The 16,423-nt window shown below is 41.4% G+C and overlaps 2 protein-coding genes across 3 annotated transcripts; both read right to left on the bottom strand.

Annotated features, from left to right (window-relative positions):
• Positions 1 to 3,953: 3,953 nt before the first annotated feature.
• On the bottom strand, positions 3,954 to 8,694 carry LOC121798952 (beta-glucosidase BoGH3B-like). 2 transcript variants are annotated; one of them, XM_042198234.1, is made up of 9 exons: positions 7,864 to 8,694; positions 7,537 to 7,762; positions 7,239 to 7,443; positions 7,048 to 7,138; positions 6,832 to 6,977; positions 6,503 to 6,746; positions 6,315 to 6,419; positions 6,070 to 6,252; positions 3,954 to 4,711 (listed from the first exon to the last, which is right to left on the bottom strand). In XM_042198234.1, the coding sequence occupies exons 1-9, from the start codon at positions 7,903 to 7,905 to the stop codon at positions 4,022 to 4,024; spliced, it is 1,932 nt and encodes a 643-aa protein (XP_042054168.1). In that variant the 5' UTR covers positions 7,906 to 8,694; the 3' UTR covers positions 3,954 to 4,021. The 2 variants fall into 2 exon arrangements, with proteins under 2 accessions (XP_042054168.1, XP_042054169.1); XM_042198235.1 differs by having other exon boundaries at positions 7,220 to 7,443; positions 7,537 to 8,694.
• Positions 8,695 to 11,729: 3,035 nt separating this feature from the next.
• LOC121798951 (protein QUIRKY) lies at positions 11,730 to 15,098 on the bottom strand. Its single transcript, XM_042198232.1, has one exon. It carries the CDS (start codon positions 14,934 to 14,936, stop codon positions 11,922 to 11,924), a length of 3,015 nt encoding a protein of 1,004 aa, XP_042054166.1. The 5' UTR covers positions 14,937 to 15,098; the 3' UTR covers positions 11,730 to 11,921.
• Positions 15,099 to 16,423: the final 1,325 nt, after the last annotated feature.

The following is a 16,423-nucleotide window of genomic DNA, read 5'->3' as shown; positions in this document are numbered from 1 at the left end:
CAAAACATGTAGCAGGGGAAATGGAATTGAAATTATGGAAATTTTGAGAGGTGGGTTGGTGGATTATATTGGCGGTTGGCTGAGTTGGTCTTGGTCGTACATGAAGAAGCCTTTTTTTTAAATTTATGTAGTGGTATTTAGGGCTGGGGAAAAATATCGAAAAAATGATATATCGCTCGTATCGTATTGAAAAATATCGAAAAATTATCGGATTTTCGATATATCGTAATTTTCGATACGAAACGATACCGTATCGTAAGTTTTCGATACGATAACGATATGAATTTCCTTATATCGCGATATATCGTTTTATATCGAATATACGATATATATATCGATATTTTCGATATATCGTTTTATATCGAATATACGATATATATCGAATATAAGATATATATCGATATTTTCGACATATCGAATTTCGGTACGATATATCGAATTCGGTACGATATATCGTTTATATCGAATATACGATATATATCGATATTTTTGATATATCGAATTTCGGTACGATATATCGAAATATCGATACGATAACGATATAGATATCTTCCATATCGAAAGTTCGATATATCGAAATTCGATATATCGAAACTTTCGACACGATAACGATATGAAATTCTTTCATATCGATATTTTCGATACGATATACGATACAGCGTTTTCGATACGATATATCGTATCGACCCACCCCTAGTGGTATTAAAGATTGACTTCGTGCTTGTACAAGATAGCACAAGTCAACATTGAGGTAGTGCGGTACTATGGTATGCTAGTTGAATAGTGAAAGTGGAATTTATAGGAAAGTATGTTAGTGCTATATACTGCTTATGTTTAGTCGTATGAAATGAATACAATTTGGAGTGAGAAGTGCGCAGTATTTGAGCTGGTTAAGTACTTAAGTTTATGGTCTTAATTAGGGGAGTTATAAAATGGGGTTATTATTACAAGGAGTGTAGCTTTGGTTAAAGAAGCCCCCCAAATCTACGCTAAGATACCTTATAGTGTGCGAAATTCCGGAGTTGTTTATCAATACCCTGAAACTGTCATTTTAATGAATAATCTCTCAACGAAAATATGATTCCATTAATGCATAATTTATAAGTGTGATGTACTGCTCCATCTGTTCTATAGTAATGAAGACATTTCTTTTCAGCACGGAGATTTAAGAAAAATTGTAGGCGAGTTAAGTAAAGGGAGAATAAAGTGAAAAATGAAAAATGTAGAGAGATGAAGAGAGAATAAAGTAAAAGAGAGTAAAGTAGGTGTGGAGAAATGTGTTGACTTTTACTAAAAAGAGAAATGACTCTATTACTATGGAACGTACCAAAATGGCAAAATGACTCTATTACTATGAAACGGAGGTAGTACGATTTATTAGCATTTCTGACAGTCAACTCGGAGTCTTGAAGAGAGAGTCTGAATACTCCATAATTAAGGACCAAGAATTTACTTGTGTATGTATAAATTACATTATTTTATTAATACGGAAAAATATTGTTTTCATAATACTATTTCCATCCCTCCATAAAAAATAGACATATTTATGTACAACATAAATTTTAATATGTAATTGGTAAAATAAGGGAGATGAGAATAAAGTAAGACATAAGTAGTGTTATTATTTGATTATGAGGTCCATATATTTAGTACAAATGTTTAAATATTTAAAATTTCCATATTTAGAAATTACTCTAATTTTAATGGACAATCCAAAATGATAAAACTGGTATATGAATCAACTTTAGCAAGTACTTTCACAGTTGTAATAAAAAATGTAATGAATTGACTGTCTAGGAAATTTAATTAGTCGGAAGCAACACATTAGAGCATCCACAATGGCGGCGAGCGGACCGGCTAGCCGATCCCCGGCGCTAGCCGGTCCGCTCGCCGAATCATTGTAACCGGCTAGCCGAATTTCGGCGAAAAAATCAGCGAGCGCACGCCGATTTCTGAGCGCTGGCCGATGCGCTGGCCGATCCGCTGGCCGTCATTGCAGGCTTCGGATCGGCGAGCGATCGGCGAGCGAATTTTTTTTTATTTAATTTTCGAAACACTATATATACGCGATTTGCACGTCATTTTCATTTGCACCGCTTGTTTTAACGAGTATTCTCTCTATCTTAATTTCTGTACAAGAGCAACAACGCGAAATGAATAACAACAACGAAGGTACTCCAGTGACGAGCGGGTCTCAAACTCCCTCGGTACCCGTGGGGGGTTTTTTTTAATTAATGTATTTTTTTTTAAATTAATGTAATTTTTTTTAATTAATGTACTTTTTTTAATTTTAATAATATAATTGAATTTTCCCGTATCTGTGTCGTAAATTTAATTCCGTATTTTGTGTGATTGTTAATTATTTGTTTTATATAATTTTGAGTGATGTTTAGGCTATTGTTCGGCTATTTGCTTGTTTTGATGATGTGGCAGGAGGATTTTTAGTGCTGATGATATGGCAGGAGGAGTTTGTGGCTAGACTATGGTTGGGCTATTCTTAATGTGGATGCTCATGTGGTGACTCACAGGTTTCAATTACTAGAATAATGGAGATTGAAAAGTCGGGGGTGGCGTGGCGGTGACAAGAAATAATCGACAAAACGGTTGATTTGTTGCCAACCTAAGCAAAAAGTGATTGTGGTTTACAAGTTAATCATTAAATTAACGTTTATGTGGAAGGTGGACGAAAATTATGTTACACGTGATTGCGACTCCCTTGCAAGGCCATTCAATTTTGTTGATTGCACCGCATTTGAAGTGCCAAACAAGGTGTGCTCTGGGTCCGGGTGACATCTGATTTTTTTTATAGTTGGATACAGAGATACAATTCAAAACAAAAAAGGAAAATATAATGAAGAAGAACTACAAATTGAAAGAAAAATCGAAATGGATAGTTGAGTCGAAAAGCCATCTTTCCGTAAGACAAGGTACACCACAATAGGCTCCCAGTTCAGGTGAGTCGTTTATAAAGATAAACAGTTATGTCTCGAATATGGCAGCACCTCCGTTGAACTAAAAGAGGTGAAGGCAGAGCTTAATAATTAAGGATGCAGAGAACTTTTTGTATGCTTTGAGATCACAAGGTGTGTAGAATGCATGAGATGACTATCCTTTTTATAGTTAAGTTTTACTGTATGTGAAGTTTGTTGGGTGTAATTGTCGGGAGTTACAAATGTTTCACATCAAGGTTGTAAGACGTGTGCAAATGAAGATGCATGTGAACATGCACTACGTCGTTGGTCTTTCGAGGGACGTATAGGATGACTTTGTGTGCACACCTGAGCCCAATGCGTTATTGGACTATATGCCTAATGCAAAGTTAGATTATTTTGCTGTTTGAGCTTTTTTTAATTTGGTCAATTTATTGGTCTAAAAAGATTTAGAAGAACATGAACTAAGCCCAAGTCCCATGCCCAATAACTAAGTCCAGTGACCAATTGCCAAAATTCAAAGTGCAAATCCAATGCCTCGACTAAATTGATATACTATACTCCTTCCGCCCCAGTGCACTTTCCATTTTCGTTCGTCCTACAAAAATATGTGTATTACATTTTCGAAAAGTTATCCCAAACCCCAATATATGAACTTATTTACAATTTATACTAGAGTACCATTTAACACTATCCTTCTATTTCTCTATCTTACGTTACCAATTTTATCTTAATTCACGTATCATATCAATTGCTCATATTTTTATGGACGGAGGGAGTATAATATCAAGTATGCATGATTAACTTTCTTTTACTTTTACTTGTAAAGATTCAAGACCAAGCCCAAGTCATAAACTAAATTAATGTTTATAACATTGAGCATGTATGATGTATCATTACCTTTCTTTTACTTTTGACTTGATAACAGGCGGCGTTGATGGCAGAGAAGTGAGATTTGCAAGTAAGGGGCAGAGCTATTTCTTTGTCTTTTTCTTTTTCTTTTTAATTTAATTATGTTGCCAATTCACATAAAAATGGGTACATTTTATTGGAGCCATTATAAATTACAATATCCATAGAGAAACATCAATTCAATACCCTGCGTTGGGCTTGGTAGTAAGCCCGAAACCAAAGGGAAAGAGCGGATCATAAGGGGTGTCGCCCACATTAAGAGGAAGCTGATCAACTGTCTTAAACCAAGTCCGCGGAAGCTTCCCACTAAAACCATGCACTCCATACAAAACATCCGCAACACCCTGCCCCTCACTCCCCGGCAGCCACGCCGCCACAAGCGCATCAATCCGCTCCATATACGGCTCCATCACCACTGGCCGCCCCGTCACCAGCACCACCACACATTTCACCGCCCTACACACGCTCTCGATGGCCCTGTACCCCTCCTCCGGCAACGTCAAGTTTAAGCTATCGCCACTCCCCTCTGCATAAGGCACCTCTCCCACCACCACAACCCCGTACGAGAACTTGCCACGTTTCACGTACGTAGCTTCCGGCCTCTCCACATACACAACCTCCGTGTCAGGATCAACTGTGTTTTCTATTGCACTCAGGATGGTGGTGCCTGAAGTGATGTTCCCGCCCTTCCCCTGCCACTCGATGGTCCAGCCGCCGCACTGGTACCCAATGTTGTTAGCGTGGGACCCCGCTACAAGCACCTTTGCCGCCTTCGTAGGAAGCGGTATCAGGGGCTCGTCTGCGCTCGCCCCGTTCTTTAATAGGACTTGGGATTTCCTCACTGCTTCTCTTGCCAGTTGCCCGTGTGCCTATTGCCAAAACTCATTCATCTTGCACTTGCTAACTGCCTAGTTTTTAAAAGGGATAACTGCCTTAAAAGTCATTAACTTTTACCATATTCCGATTTTTCCTACGAACTATAAAATTGGCGTATAATGTCACGAACTTTACGATCGGTTGCCGTTTTCCCATGGCGGGTTTTCCGACTATGTATCCAGCTGATGTGTCTTTTTAAGCTGACGTGGCTGCCAAGTGTGTGTTGAGTGGATGCTAAATTTTAAGATGATGTGTCTTATCATCCTCCACCACTCCTCATCCCTACGTGTACTCTCTTCCTCCTCTTCCTTACCGCCGCTGGCAACCCCGGTACTCCGATCCCGGCACCGACTCCACCATCACCGGAATCAGTTGACCTACTCTCTCTCTCTCTCTACAAACCCAAATCCCCCAAATCTCCACCACCACCTTAAGCAATAGGGAAAGGCGGAGATGGCGGGAGGATCTCCACTTTGACAGTTATGGTTCTTTTTATTATGGGCTTATTGTATAAAAACAGTGTGGAAGACGACAGTTGCTGAAGTGAGGGAGCAGGTGGAGGAGGCGGCGACGACGGCAAAATTTGGAAACTCAGCGGCGGAGGAGCTTCGTGGAGGAGGGAATCCATATTCTCTACGTTCTTCTTCTTCTTGCTGTAGAGAGAATTCAAGAAGACTTTGTTGAATACGTCGCCGCGTCTTCTCTCACTCTTACTGCATTTCTGTGCTGGCGGCGGAGGTGGTGATGGTGGCGGTGGCAGTGGCATCGTCGTCGCGATGAGATTTCTGTGTTTCACACGTTTATAAATCTGTCTTCTACTCGTCTTTCTTTTTCCGCGCTCTTTCCCGGCTTCGTTTCTCACTTTCTTCGAATTCTGGCAGCGGAGCTTCCTCCGCGTGGCATAGGCGGCTGGGGCGGCCACACGGGATTCATCAAACCCAAATCTTTGTAAAATCTCCTGCTCGATCTCCCCTCCCTCAAAGCTTCACCCTCCCTCACCACCCTCTTTGCAACCTCCTCCGGCGACGGCGCCACCCGTTCAATCGGAAAATTTTTACCACCCGCGGTGGGTTTATACATAAAACTACGTCGATTTAGCTGTAGAAAACGACGTCGTTTTATGAATTTCCGGCGATCTCCATGTTAGCTTTTAGGCTTGCCACGTATGCTAATTTTCATCCCGAAACCATAGGGTCGGGTCAAAATGGGAGATACCAGCAACCCGGTAAAGTTCGTGACATTATATGCCAAATTTATAGTTCGTGGGAAAAACTGAAATTTGGTGAAAGTTTGTGACTTTTAAGACATTTATCCCTTTTTAAAATGAGGGGTTTGTTAAGTGAAAACTCACCTCACAGCCTACATAGTGAGCCATGCTGTAATCCGCTACCGGGTTTTCAAAAAGCCCCATTGTGAACTTCACTCTCAGAATTCTCTTGACAGCATCATCAATCCGCTTCATCGGAATGGACTTGCTTCTGACTAATAAAGTTAGTCCGTTCTTGAATTCAGTGTAGTTAAGCGGGATCATCACCTGGAATTTTACACCAAACATTATTTTCTTGACTACGAAACTAACTCAGTACTATAACGAACCATGTCAATGCCAGCCCCGATTCCTGCTAGAATCGAATATGTGTAGTTAGCATCGGGCGGATCGGTTATCAGGTCTATGCCCTTATAATCCGAGATCACAAATCCCTGCATTGCATATAAATGGGAATGTCAAGAAAATTCAGTTGTGTTTATTTATAAAACTGAACCACAACATGGACTTAATTTACTCTGAAGCGTAACGTTTTCTTGAGAAAACCAGTGATGAGATTCGTGTTGGCGTGCATCTTCTCTCCATTGATGCTAGAGTAGGACACCATGATAGTTGCGACGCCCTTGATTATGGAATCATCGTAGGGAGACATGTGGATGCTAAGCAATCTGTGCATGCTCGTCACAGTATTGTTCATGTTGATGCCTCTGGTAGTCCCACCATCGCCAACGTAGTGTTTGGCGCATGCTGCAACCTTATCTCTGTATACATGTGATCACATAACCAAACCAAACCGAAATATTTTCTGATAATGCTTGTACAAACTAAATAGTAGTAATGACTTACTGCCCATTGACATAAGGAACACCCTTGCGAGAATCAGGAGGTATCTCTCCTTGAAGTCCTACAATGATCTCAGTCATTTCTTTCACAACCTTTGGATCTTCGCTGTAGCTCTCGTAGCACCTGCCCCATCTCGGATCCCTACAGACCTGTACAACACACGCAGATGCATACATATTAAGAAATTCCCTTACAAGTGCGATAAATTGTGCTTGTTACCGCGATGCAAGGTGCGAAAGTGTATGGAATCCCGGTGGCTCTAAGTTCAAGTGCAGTGGCAGCTCCAATATTCTTTATTAATTCAGGGTCTCTGTTCATATATAGTCAAACTCAAATATAAAGATACAACTTTGGTGATATGGTCACAAGAAAACTTTCCAAATAGACATACAAGTATGTAAAATGCTTGCCTAGTAGCACCAAGCCCAATGTTGTGGGGGAAAATAGTAGCATTGTAAACAGTGTTGTGGCCATGAACTGCATCAATCCCATAAATCATCGGAATTCCAAGACGGGTTGACAACGAGCCCTTCTGAATGTCATTCACCATATCCACCCATTTCTCGGGGGGCGCCTTTGGGCCTGGAGCACTCCCTCCACCACTCAACACACTCCCTAGAAATAGAAACATGATAGTATAAGGTATATGCATAAATAGAAGATACTACTAATAATATTGTGGTGGGCCTAATCAAATTGTGGAGAGACCTATGTAGTAGTCCTTCATAACTTGGGGTGATGCCACGGCTAGTTCGATTTGCATCATCTGCCCTATCTTTTCCTCTAAGCTCATCCTCCCCATCAAATCCTTGATTCTTCGATTCATTGGCTTTGTGGGATCTTTGTACAGTTTGTACTCTGCATCTGCTATGCCTCCCAACCAACACATCACTAGAAGCCCCATTGCAAATTTCCCCATTTTTGCCTGCATTGGCTGGCAGTGGCACATCCTTTTATCATGAAAACATATTGAAAAAGTGAATTATGCAAGCAAACTTCCTACAATAATGTGTAGCATTTTTGAAAAGCAGAAACCTTTTTAGTAAGATACTGATGGAATCTTCTGTGTGTGCGCATTGGTTACCACTCTAAATATCACTAGGTACATGTGATATGAGAAAACAATAATGGAGGAGAAATAAATAAAGAATAGCATGGAACATGACAAATAGATGTTGAGTAAAGTTGGCTGAGTTTGACATTGAAGGGAGAGAAGCATCATAATCAAAGCAAAGGGGCAGGGAATAATACAAATTGAATTAACTTAGAAGAATGTATGTGTGGCACATTGTGAAACAAATGGACCACAATCACAGATCACATGAATCACGGGATGCCACATCTTGTTTGCTACAAAACAAGAACTATTTTATAGTTTATCCAAGGTGCTGCATATAAGATAACATATAGTATTTGCAGAATATCTCAAGATCATAAATCACAACAAAACAGTGCTGGAAATAGAGTTAGATGCATTCACCAAATTAACTAAGTAGTGGAACAAGAAAATGAAATAAGGAGAAAGAGAGAAGATCCTCTGTTTTTATGGGGAAGAAATGCTTCAAACTTGCACAAAAGGGCAACCATTAAAACTTCATTAAAGCCATTAAATTTATGTGCAAGACCAACAAGCTTACTGTGTAGGTTGATGGCTACCTATACACAGTAATAGGATAGAGTATGCTAGTAATTTTTTATCCTTTGTCTTGCTGGGAAAGAAAAGCTTCTAAGTTGCAGAAAAGGGTAGCCAACTAAAACTAAAAGAACCAAAAAATTGAGTATATCTCCATTATTGAAACCATTCCATAAGTAAGAGTGAAATGGCAAACAAAGAAAATAAGGGGTGGAAACTAGAAAACCAATGGAACTCACAGTTATACTTATACCCAAGCCCTTGATAAAAGGTATACCAGCAATCTCTGCTTATTTGTATGTGTGTGTATGTGTGGTAATGTATATACATATATGTATATATATATATATATATATATATATATAGAGAGAGAGAGAGAGAGAGATAGAGATATTTTCTGTGAGTGTGAAAGTGATGATTCAGTTTGAAAATATATAGAGCGATATTTGAATGGGACAAACTCTATTTGTATATTCGTTATTTGATTGCATACAATGATACAGGCAAGGTGGGGTTGAGATCTTCTAAATATAATCTCCAGCGCCATAATGTAAACCATCAATATTTATGAACATAATGATGTCTGTAACTATAAATAATGTCGTTTTGTGAGTACAAAAATGCCTTCTTTAAACCAAATCAAGTTAATTAATTCGGCAGCCACCGTCAATATGTTGAAGCACGAAAATAAATAAAAGTCAATAAGTAGGATGGGTATGGGCAAAGAGGCATTCACGAACACGCCTTTTTAGGGCCCGGCTTCTCTTAATTGGCCACATGCCATTTTTTTCTTAATGGAGCAGTTAATATTGCCTAACACTCATAATTCTATTCCTATTAATTCCAGTTTTAAATGTCATCTCTCCTTTTTTAAATACTCTATTTTCTTATTCCATAATTTAAAATTATGTATATTTATACATCAAAATTCAATTATATTAAAACAATAAAAAATTAAATTTCACTAATATTAAAATTTTAAAAATTAAAATAAAAATATTTCCCACATTCATCATTAAATATCTCATATTGCCAAATTCGAATGTCAACCATTAAATGTCATATTCCCTCCGTTCCATAGCAGTAAAGCCATTTTGGTACGTTCCATAGTAGTGTAGTCATTTCCTTTTTCCTCTATCTTACTTTCTTCTCCCTACTTTTTCCTCTCTCATACTTTATTATATTTTTATTTAATACATTACACACATTTTTCTTAATCTTCGTGTCTAAAAGAAACGCCTCCACTACTATGGATATAGATATCTACAAATCTCACTCCATTTCTAAAGCTAAATATATTAAGTGAAGAGATACTAAATTAGGAAAGTGAGAAAAGTAGAAAGATCAAAGTAAGTGACTCCATCCGTCCACGAAAAATAGAGAGATCAAAGTAGAGAGATAATAAATATGGAAATGACTCCACTATGATGGAACGTTTCGAAATGAAAAAAATGACTCAACTACTGTAGAACGGAAGGAGTAAGTATTACTCCCTCCGTCCACGAAAAATTAGGGATGTCAATGTAGCCCGCAACCCGTGGGCTGACCCGAATAGCCCGCCAAATTTATAGGGTTAGGGCTGAAAATTTCTAGCCCGATAAAATTAAAACCCGATTAGCCCGCACCCGATTAACCCGCGACCCGTTAGGGCTAGACCCGAAAACCCGATGGGCTGGCCCGAAAACCCGATAAAATTTCTATTATTCAATTTTTTACTCATAATTCGACATTTTATTGATTAATTTTATAATATAGATAACTAAAAAAATAACTTTCAATTTTATATTAAATATATAAATTATATATTGAATTTTTATTAATATAATAATTGATAAATAAATTAAAAATTTCAAATTCACTTAAAAAAATATTTAAATTTCTACAACATCGCATTAAAATTTCTCGAAATATCTCAAATATTAGTATTTGATCATGTTTATGATTGAGTTTGACCATATATCTCAAATGTATCATAATTAAATATTTTACATTTTATGAATATAACTAATTTTCATCGTTATTTATTGGATTGATTGCATGTTAATCTTATCGGTAGCAACCCGATTAACCCGCTGGGCTAGCCCGAAACCCGAGCTTTTAGGGTTAGGGTTGAACTTTTACAACCCGAAAAAATTCACAACCCGATTAGCCCGCACCCGATTGACCCGCAACCCGAGTAGGGCCGGCCCGAAACCCGATGGGCCGACCCGATTGACATCCCTAAGCACATTTGCTATTTTTGGTTGTCCATGAAAAATAGAGCACATTTAAAAAATGAAAGTTTTCAACAACTTCTCTCTTACTTTTTTTCCCTTCTCTCTTACTAATAATATGGACCTCACATTCCACTAACACTATTTCTCTCTTATTTTTTCCCTCCTCTCTTACTTTATAAATTTCACATTAAAACTCGTGTCATTCACAATGTGTCCTGTTTTTTGTGGATGGATGGAGTATTTTTTTTTAATAAACCTCACATTCCACTATCTCATTTTATTCACAATTTATTATAAGTAAATCACAACACACTAATTTCTTTCACTCACTTTCATTTACACATCTTAAAACTCATGCAAAGTCAAAACGAACATTTATTCATGGACAAAGGTACCCAACATTTTCTATAAAGTCTTTTATGAATTTTTTGGGTATTTTAATTGTTTCTTGTTTCACTTGTAAACTCAGTAGTATTTTTTGTATTTTTAATGAGAAAACCAAAAATAAAAACGTTTCTTTTCTAGACTAAAGTCCAATTTTGGTTTCTTACATTTGGCCTAAAATTCTTTTTGGTCCCTTACATTAAGTTTGTGACCTTTTGGTCCCTAACATATTGTTTTGATACATTTTGGTCCCAAACAAGGTCACAAACTTAATATATGGGATCCGAAAAGAATTTTATGGAAAATGTACGGGACCAAAATTTGACTTTAGTTCTAAATTATAATTAAGTTATTAAATTGATCAAACATTTTGACTGTTAATTTTAACAGGAAATGGTTATTTTAGATCAAAACAATATGTTTGGGACAAAAAAGGTACCAAAATAATATGTTATGAACCAAAAGGTTATAAATTTAATGTAAAGGACCAAAAAGAATTTTAAGCCAAATGTAAGGGATCAAAATTGGACTTTAGTCTCTTTTCTATTAGGACTGAGAAATATTTTCATTTTATTTTTTCAACAATCCAAACTCCCATCACTTAAATTTCATTTCTAAAGCTAAATAAATGTAAAGTTTGCACTTGGCACATACTCGAATTATGAATATAGATAGCTACAAATCTCACTGTAGAAATGTACTTAAACCAAAAGGGAAGAGTTTACAATAGTCCCCATTTGTATTAGCTAGACACTTAACACATACTCGAATCGAATTATGAATATAGAAACATTATAGTGATAGCTACAAATCTGACTCCAGAATTAACCAAGTGCATAATTAAGGACAGATGTATTAAATTAAAGCATACGATCGGAGAGAGAAGGCAGTCGGTGGAAGAAGTTGAGAGCAGGCGACGGCATTCTGTCCCTAAATATAGGATGCCTCAAGTAATAGAAGCCCAACGCCATTGCCACCATCTTCGACGGCACCAAATACAACACCAACGCCAAAACGAAACAAAACCCCACGAATATCCCCGTCGCCCGCGGGTCCCTCCACGTCACCAGCGCCTGCACCCTCTCCCCCTGCGTCGCTATATCCCCCAGCATCGCCTGCACGCGCGCCCCCAACATCCGCAGCTTGTCGTACCTCGCACGCACCACCTCGTTCCCCCTCGCGCACGGCATCGCGTCGAACTCCTCGTCCACCTCCTCCCGGTCCACGCTCTCCGCCAGCGACAGCTTCGGGTCCAGGTGCGGCAGCCCCGCCTTCGCGCGGAACCTGTAGTTCCACGCGCCCACCGCGAACACGTAGAAGGCCAGTGTGGGGACTATTAGGTCGGGGAACCACACCAGAATCACCATAAGCGCGTGGATGAGAACGGTGGCTGTTGGATTCTTCCAGGAGCGCGTGTCCTCCACCCAACGGAACACCTCTACCGCCCCCGCCATCACCTTTATGATTCTATACCAATTCGCTCGCACCCTCCGCATGCTGAATGCGTTGGCGCCGTCCTGCTCCAGCACATGGTTCACCACCTCTCGCCGCAGGGGCGGCTCTGACCGCGAGAGGTGCGCCGCCACGATCTTCACGGCGGCGGATCTCAGTGCTTCCTGCTGCAGCATCCCGAGAGGCTTGAGGTGGTGCATTGCTGGCAGCAGGGGCTGCGAGTACACGTGTAGGAAATCGAGCGTCGGTGTTGATCGGACGAATCTGACGGCCAATTCTATCTTCCCCATTTTCTTCAACCCGGCTTGGGACAGCAGCATCAACGGGAATACGCTTCTATACACCTTGCCAGTAGTCAGCGTAGAGATACGAATACGTACTTTTCCGATGCGGAAATCGGGCCTTAGGGAGGCCTCTGACTCGGCTACTTCCCAGCTGTCGAATACTCCGACGGTGAGAACAGTGGACGGGTCGTACACACGCCACGTGTACTGCTCGTTCCATCTCGGCTCCAGGCTGTCGGAGATGGTGCGAGTCCGGACCCATTTGTTGCCGTATTTCGCGACTGCGTAGGCGTCGGTTGATCCTTTCGCGTTGATAGTTTTCATCGGCTGCAGATCGTTGCATCCGATTATGCCTAATTCGATTGTTCCGATTGGTGGTTTCCAAAGCTGCCTAGCTGTGGGGCGGTAGTCACTGCAAACATGAGCTCCTTCGTCCATGACATGATATCCACCGTCGAAACAGAGGCGCAGATGCACTCTGCCTCTGTATACTCTCTTCTCTTCGTTCAGATCCTCCAATGTGAACCATTTCGACACCACGTTTCGGTCGTCGACGCGTCGCTCGATGGCCGACAGAGGTACTCTTGTGACGCCGACAATAGCTTGCTCCTTGGGCGGCCTGTGCTCGATCAGGACGAACACGAGGTCGTTCTCAGCCGTGAAAGGCTCCGCGGAGACGAACATCAGATCCTCATTCCACGACGGCGGCGCGCCACTGACCTGTTTTGTTTTCTGGACCTGAAATCCCAATTGTGCCTTCAATTGGAAGCTCGACTCTTTCAAGTTTAGCATTGAAATGTCTTGTGCTTGGATGACGGTGGAACGGAGGTACCACAGTTTAGGCGATTGGTACACCTTGGATCTGGAATTGGCGTCAGTGTCAGTCTTCCAGGCATCAGGGAACGAGTCGTCGGCTTGGGTGCCGAGCCACGTGGCGAGCATGAGGTCCCCTCTGTGGGCTCCACCGCCTTCGAGGCGGTACCACTGCGGGGCCAGCGGGCTGTCCGGCGGGTCCCGCAGGGGGATCTCGCCCACGTCGAAGCAAATGCCACCTAGGAAATCATGCCCCACGTCAGCACCGATGGGATCCCACACGGACACTTCGAGTATTGAAGAAGAGTCTTCCGAGTCACGCCGGAAAGCGAATGTCTGATCCCAGTCGAACAATGCGGTTTTCCGGGCTGGTTTGGAGACGACGTGGAAGCCGGAGACGGCGATCTTCACCACGGGGCTCCCCGTTGTGGGGAGCGACCGCGCCCTCACCACCCGAACGAAGAGGTAATGCATTTTGTCGACCAGATCGAAGGAGGATTGCTCAATCGTGGATCTATCAGATTGATCGGACATAAAGCTACGCACCGACGACACGCGGCTGATAGGCTTGGGGCCGTTGATGTTCACTTCCGGCACGGCCGCTGAGGAAACTGACGCCTTCAATCGATCGGCGTCGGAATCAAAAGGCGGTGGCGGTGGCGGTGGCGGTGGAGGTGGTGGAGACTCCGCTTTGTCAACTTCGGCAACTGATTTCTCTTCCGGCATTGCTGCTGATGAAATTGATGCCTTCAATCGATCGGCGTCGGGATCAGAAGGCGGAGAATCAACTTTATCAGCTTCGGCAAGTGGTTTCTCTTCCGGCGCTGCAGCTGATGTTTCATTCTTTCCGGGCTCATCAGAAGCTGGAGGTGGTGGAGGATCGGCGGCGGCCGGCTCAGGGGGAGGAGAAGGAGGCGCGGCGTCGTCGGAGAAGTAGATCTTCAATCCGATCTCGCCCTGGATCCAGCTCAGGAGGCTCTTCTTCTCGAGGGGATAATATATCAGAGCCTCCTCGCCGCGCTTGACGAATTGGGTGGCGCTGAGCCTGACTCTGCCAAGGAAATTGCTCCTGGTTGTGGGGCCGACGTTTTTGTCGTGAAAAACGTCGAGCTCCAGCATGTCGCCAAACACCTCGGGGGTCTTGGCGACGTTGAACTCCAGGCTCTCGTTCCAGGTGGGACTGAGGTCACGGATCACGGTCCTCGTCTTCCTGCGCTGGCCGTGGAAATCGAGGACCGCGTAAGGGCTAGATGTGCCGTGTCCGTCTTTGGGTAGAAGGTTTCGCGCGTCCACCACCTCGACTATAAGCTTGCGAGCAGACGCCATTATAATTAAATTTGGAGCTCACAAATCACAATAGTATGGGTTTAGGGAGGGAATTGAGGTAACCGTTATATAGAGAAAGTGAGTGTGCATGGAGCGGAAATCTTTGTTGGCAAGTAAGAGATGGTGAAAAATAAAAGTTCCTGTGGTGCCTTACTAGTGCCACTTTTTCTTCCTTACTAGTTACGATATTCAGCTTTATAGATTCCTTCGTCTTTTTCAGATTACTATTTTTAATTAATTTCGTATCTACTTTAAATAATGATTTGCACAAGGATAAGGAATATAAGCATAATTAAATAGCTGAAAAAATAATAATGAACGATGGTAATCGAGTAAATCAGTAGAATTAGCATAATATGGAGCTGAGAAGAGATTATACACAGTACTCCGTCCGTCCCACTATAAGTGAAGCGTATTGTTTTTTGGACTATCACATTATAAGTGATACATTTCTTTTAATGAAAAAAGCAATACTCTATCTTTCTCTTCTCTCCTACTTTACTTTTTCTCTTTTCATTTAACCACTAAATACTACTACATGTAATGAAGAGGGGCTCTATTTTGTAGTAATTCAAGGCCATTGATTAACAAATCATCTAAATATTGAGCTCTACAAATGGAAACGGTACGTTATCAATCTAGTCTCGTGTTTGATTCACTTAGTGCCCGTTTGATTGCCGATACTCACTGTTGGAAAGAAATCAAAGGAAATCAAATCACAAGCAAATAAATCAGGGCATTCATTTCCACCATCATCGCTTTCCTCCAATGAGTTATCTGCATAGCCTCTTCAGCGGTTTGCGGTATCTTTTCTTCTTCTTCATACAGGGCAGTTGTGAATGCCCTAGCCATTTCTGTGAGATTGGCTTTAGCAAGGTTTGCTATTGAGTACCTGCTTTTAGTCCCGATTTTCTCCGGACTGTATCTTTTAGGTGGGATCCCTCGAGTGCTCCGTTGGGGAAGAATGTATCGACCAATATCTCCTTCAATGGCAGTGACTTCATCTATGCCAGAAGTGTAAGAAGTAATAGATGTACTTTCAGGTTCTGGTTCGGGAGTTACCTCAGATTTTACTGGAGGAGGATTGGACTGAGACGTGGTTAGTTGAGGAGGATCTACAGTAGACGTGACCTGCTCGGCGGTGGCGCTAGCTTGTTCTGTTGGTTCCGCCTCGAAGCCGCTTGATTGAGGCACCAACCAACTTGGGGGTCCACTTATCTCCCTTAGGCCATTTCCACTACTATCCCCATGACCTCTAAGTTGGGTTTGATAAAAATACTCACACTCAAAAAAGTTACAATTCATGGTAGTGATTATTTTCCTAGATGAAGGGTCATAGCATCTATATCCTTTTTGATTAATCTCATACCCAAGAAAGACACATTTCACTGCGCACGCAGAAAATTTCGTGCGCTCGTGTTTCGGAACATGCACATAGACAAAACAACCAAAAATTTTAAGCGGAAGAGTGAGGCGTTCAGGGATTT

This window comes from Salvia splendens, chromosome 4 (assembly GCF_004379255.2).
Source record: "Salvia splendens isolate huo1 chromosome 4, SspV2, whole genome shotgun sequence".
In the NCBI taxonomy this organism is placed as follows: Eukaryota; Viridiplantae; Streptophyta; class Magnoliopsida; order Lamiales; family Lamiaceae; genus Salvia; species Salvia splendens.
Note: the sequence above shows the minus strand (reverse complement) of the source record. Positions and strands in the feature narration are given on the sequence as shown.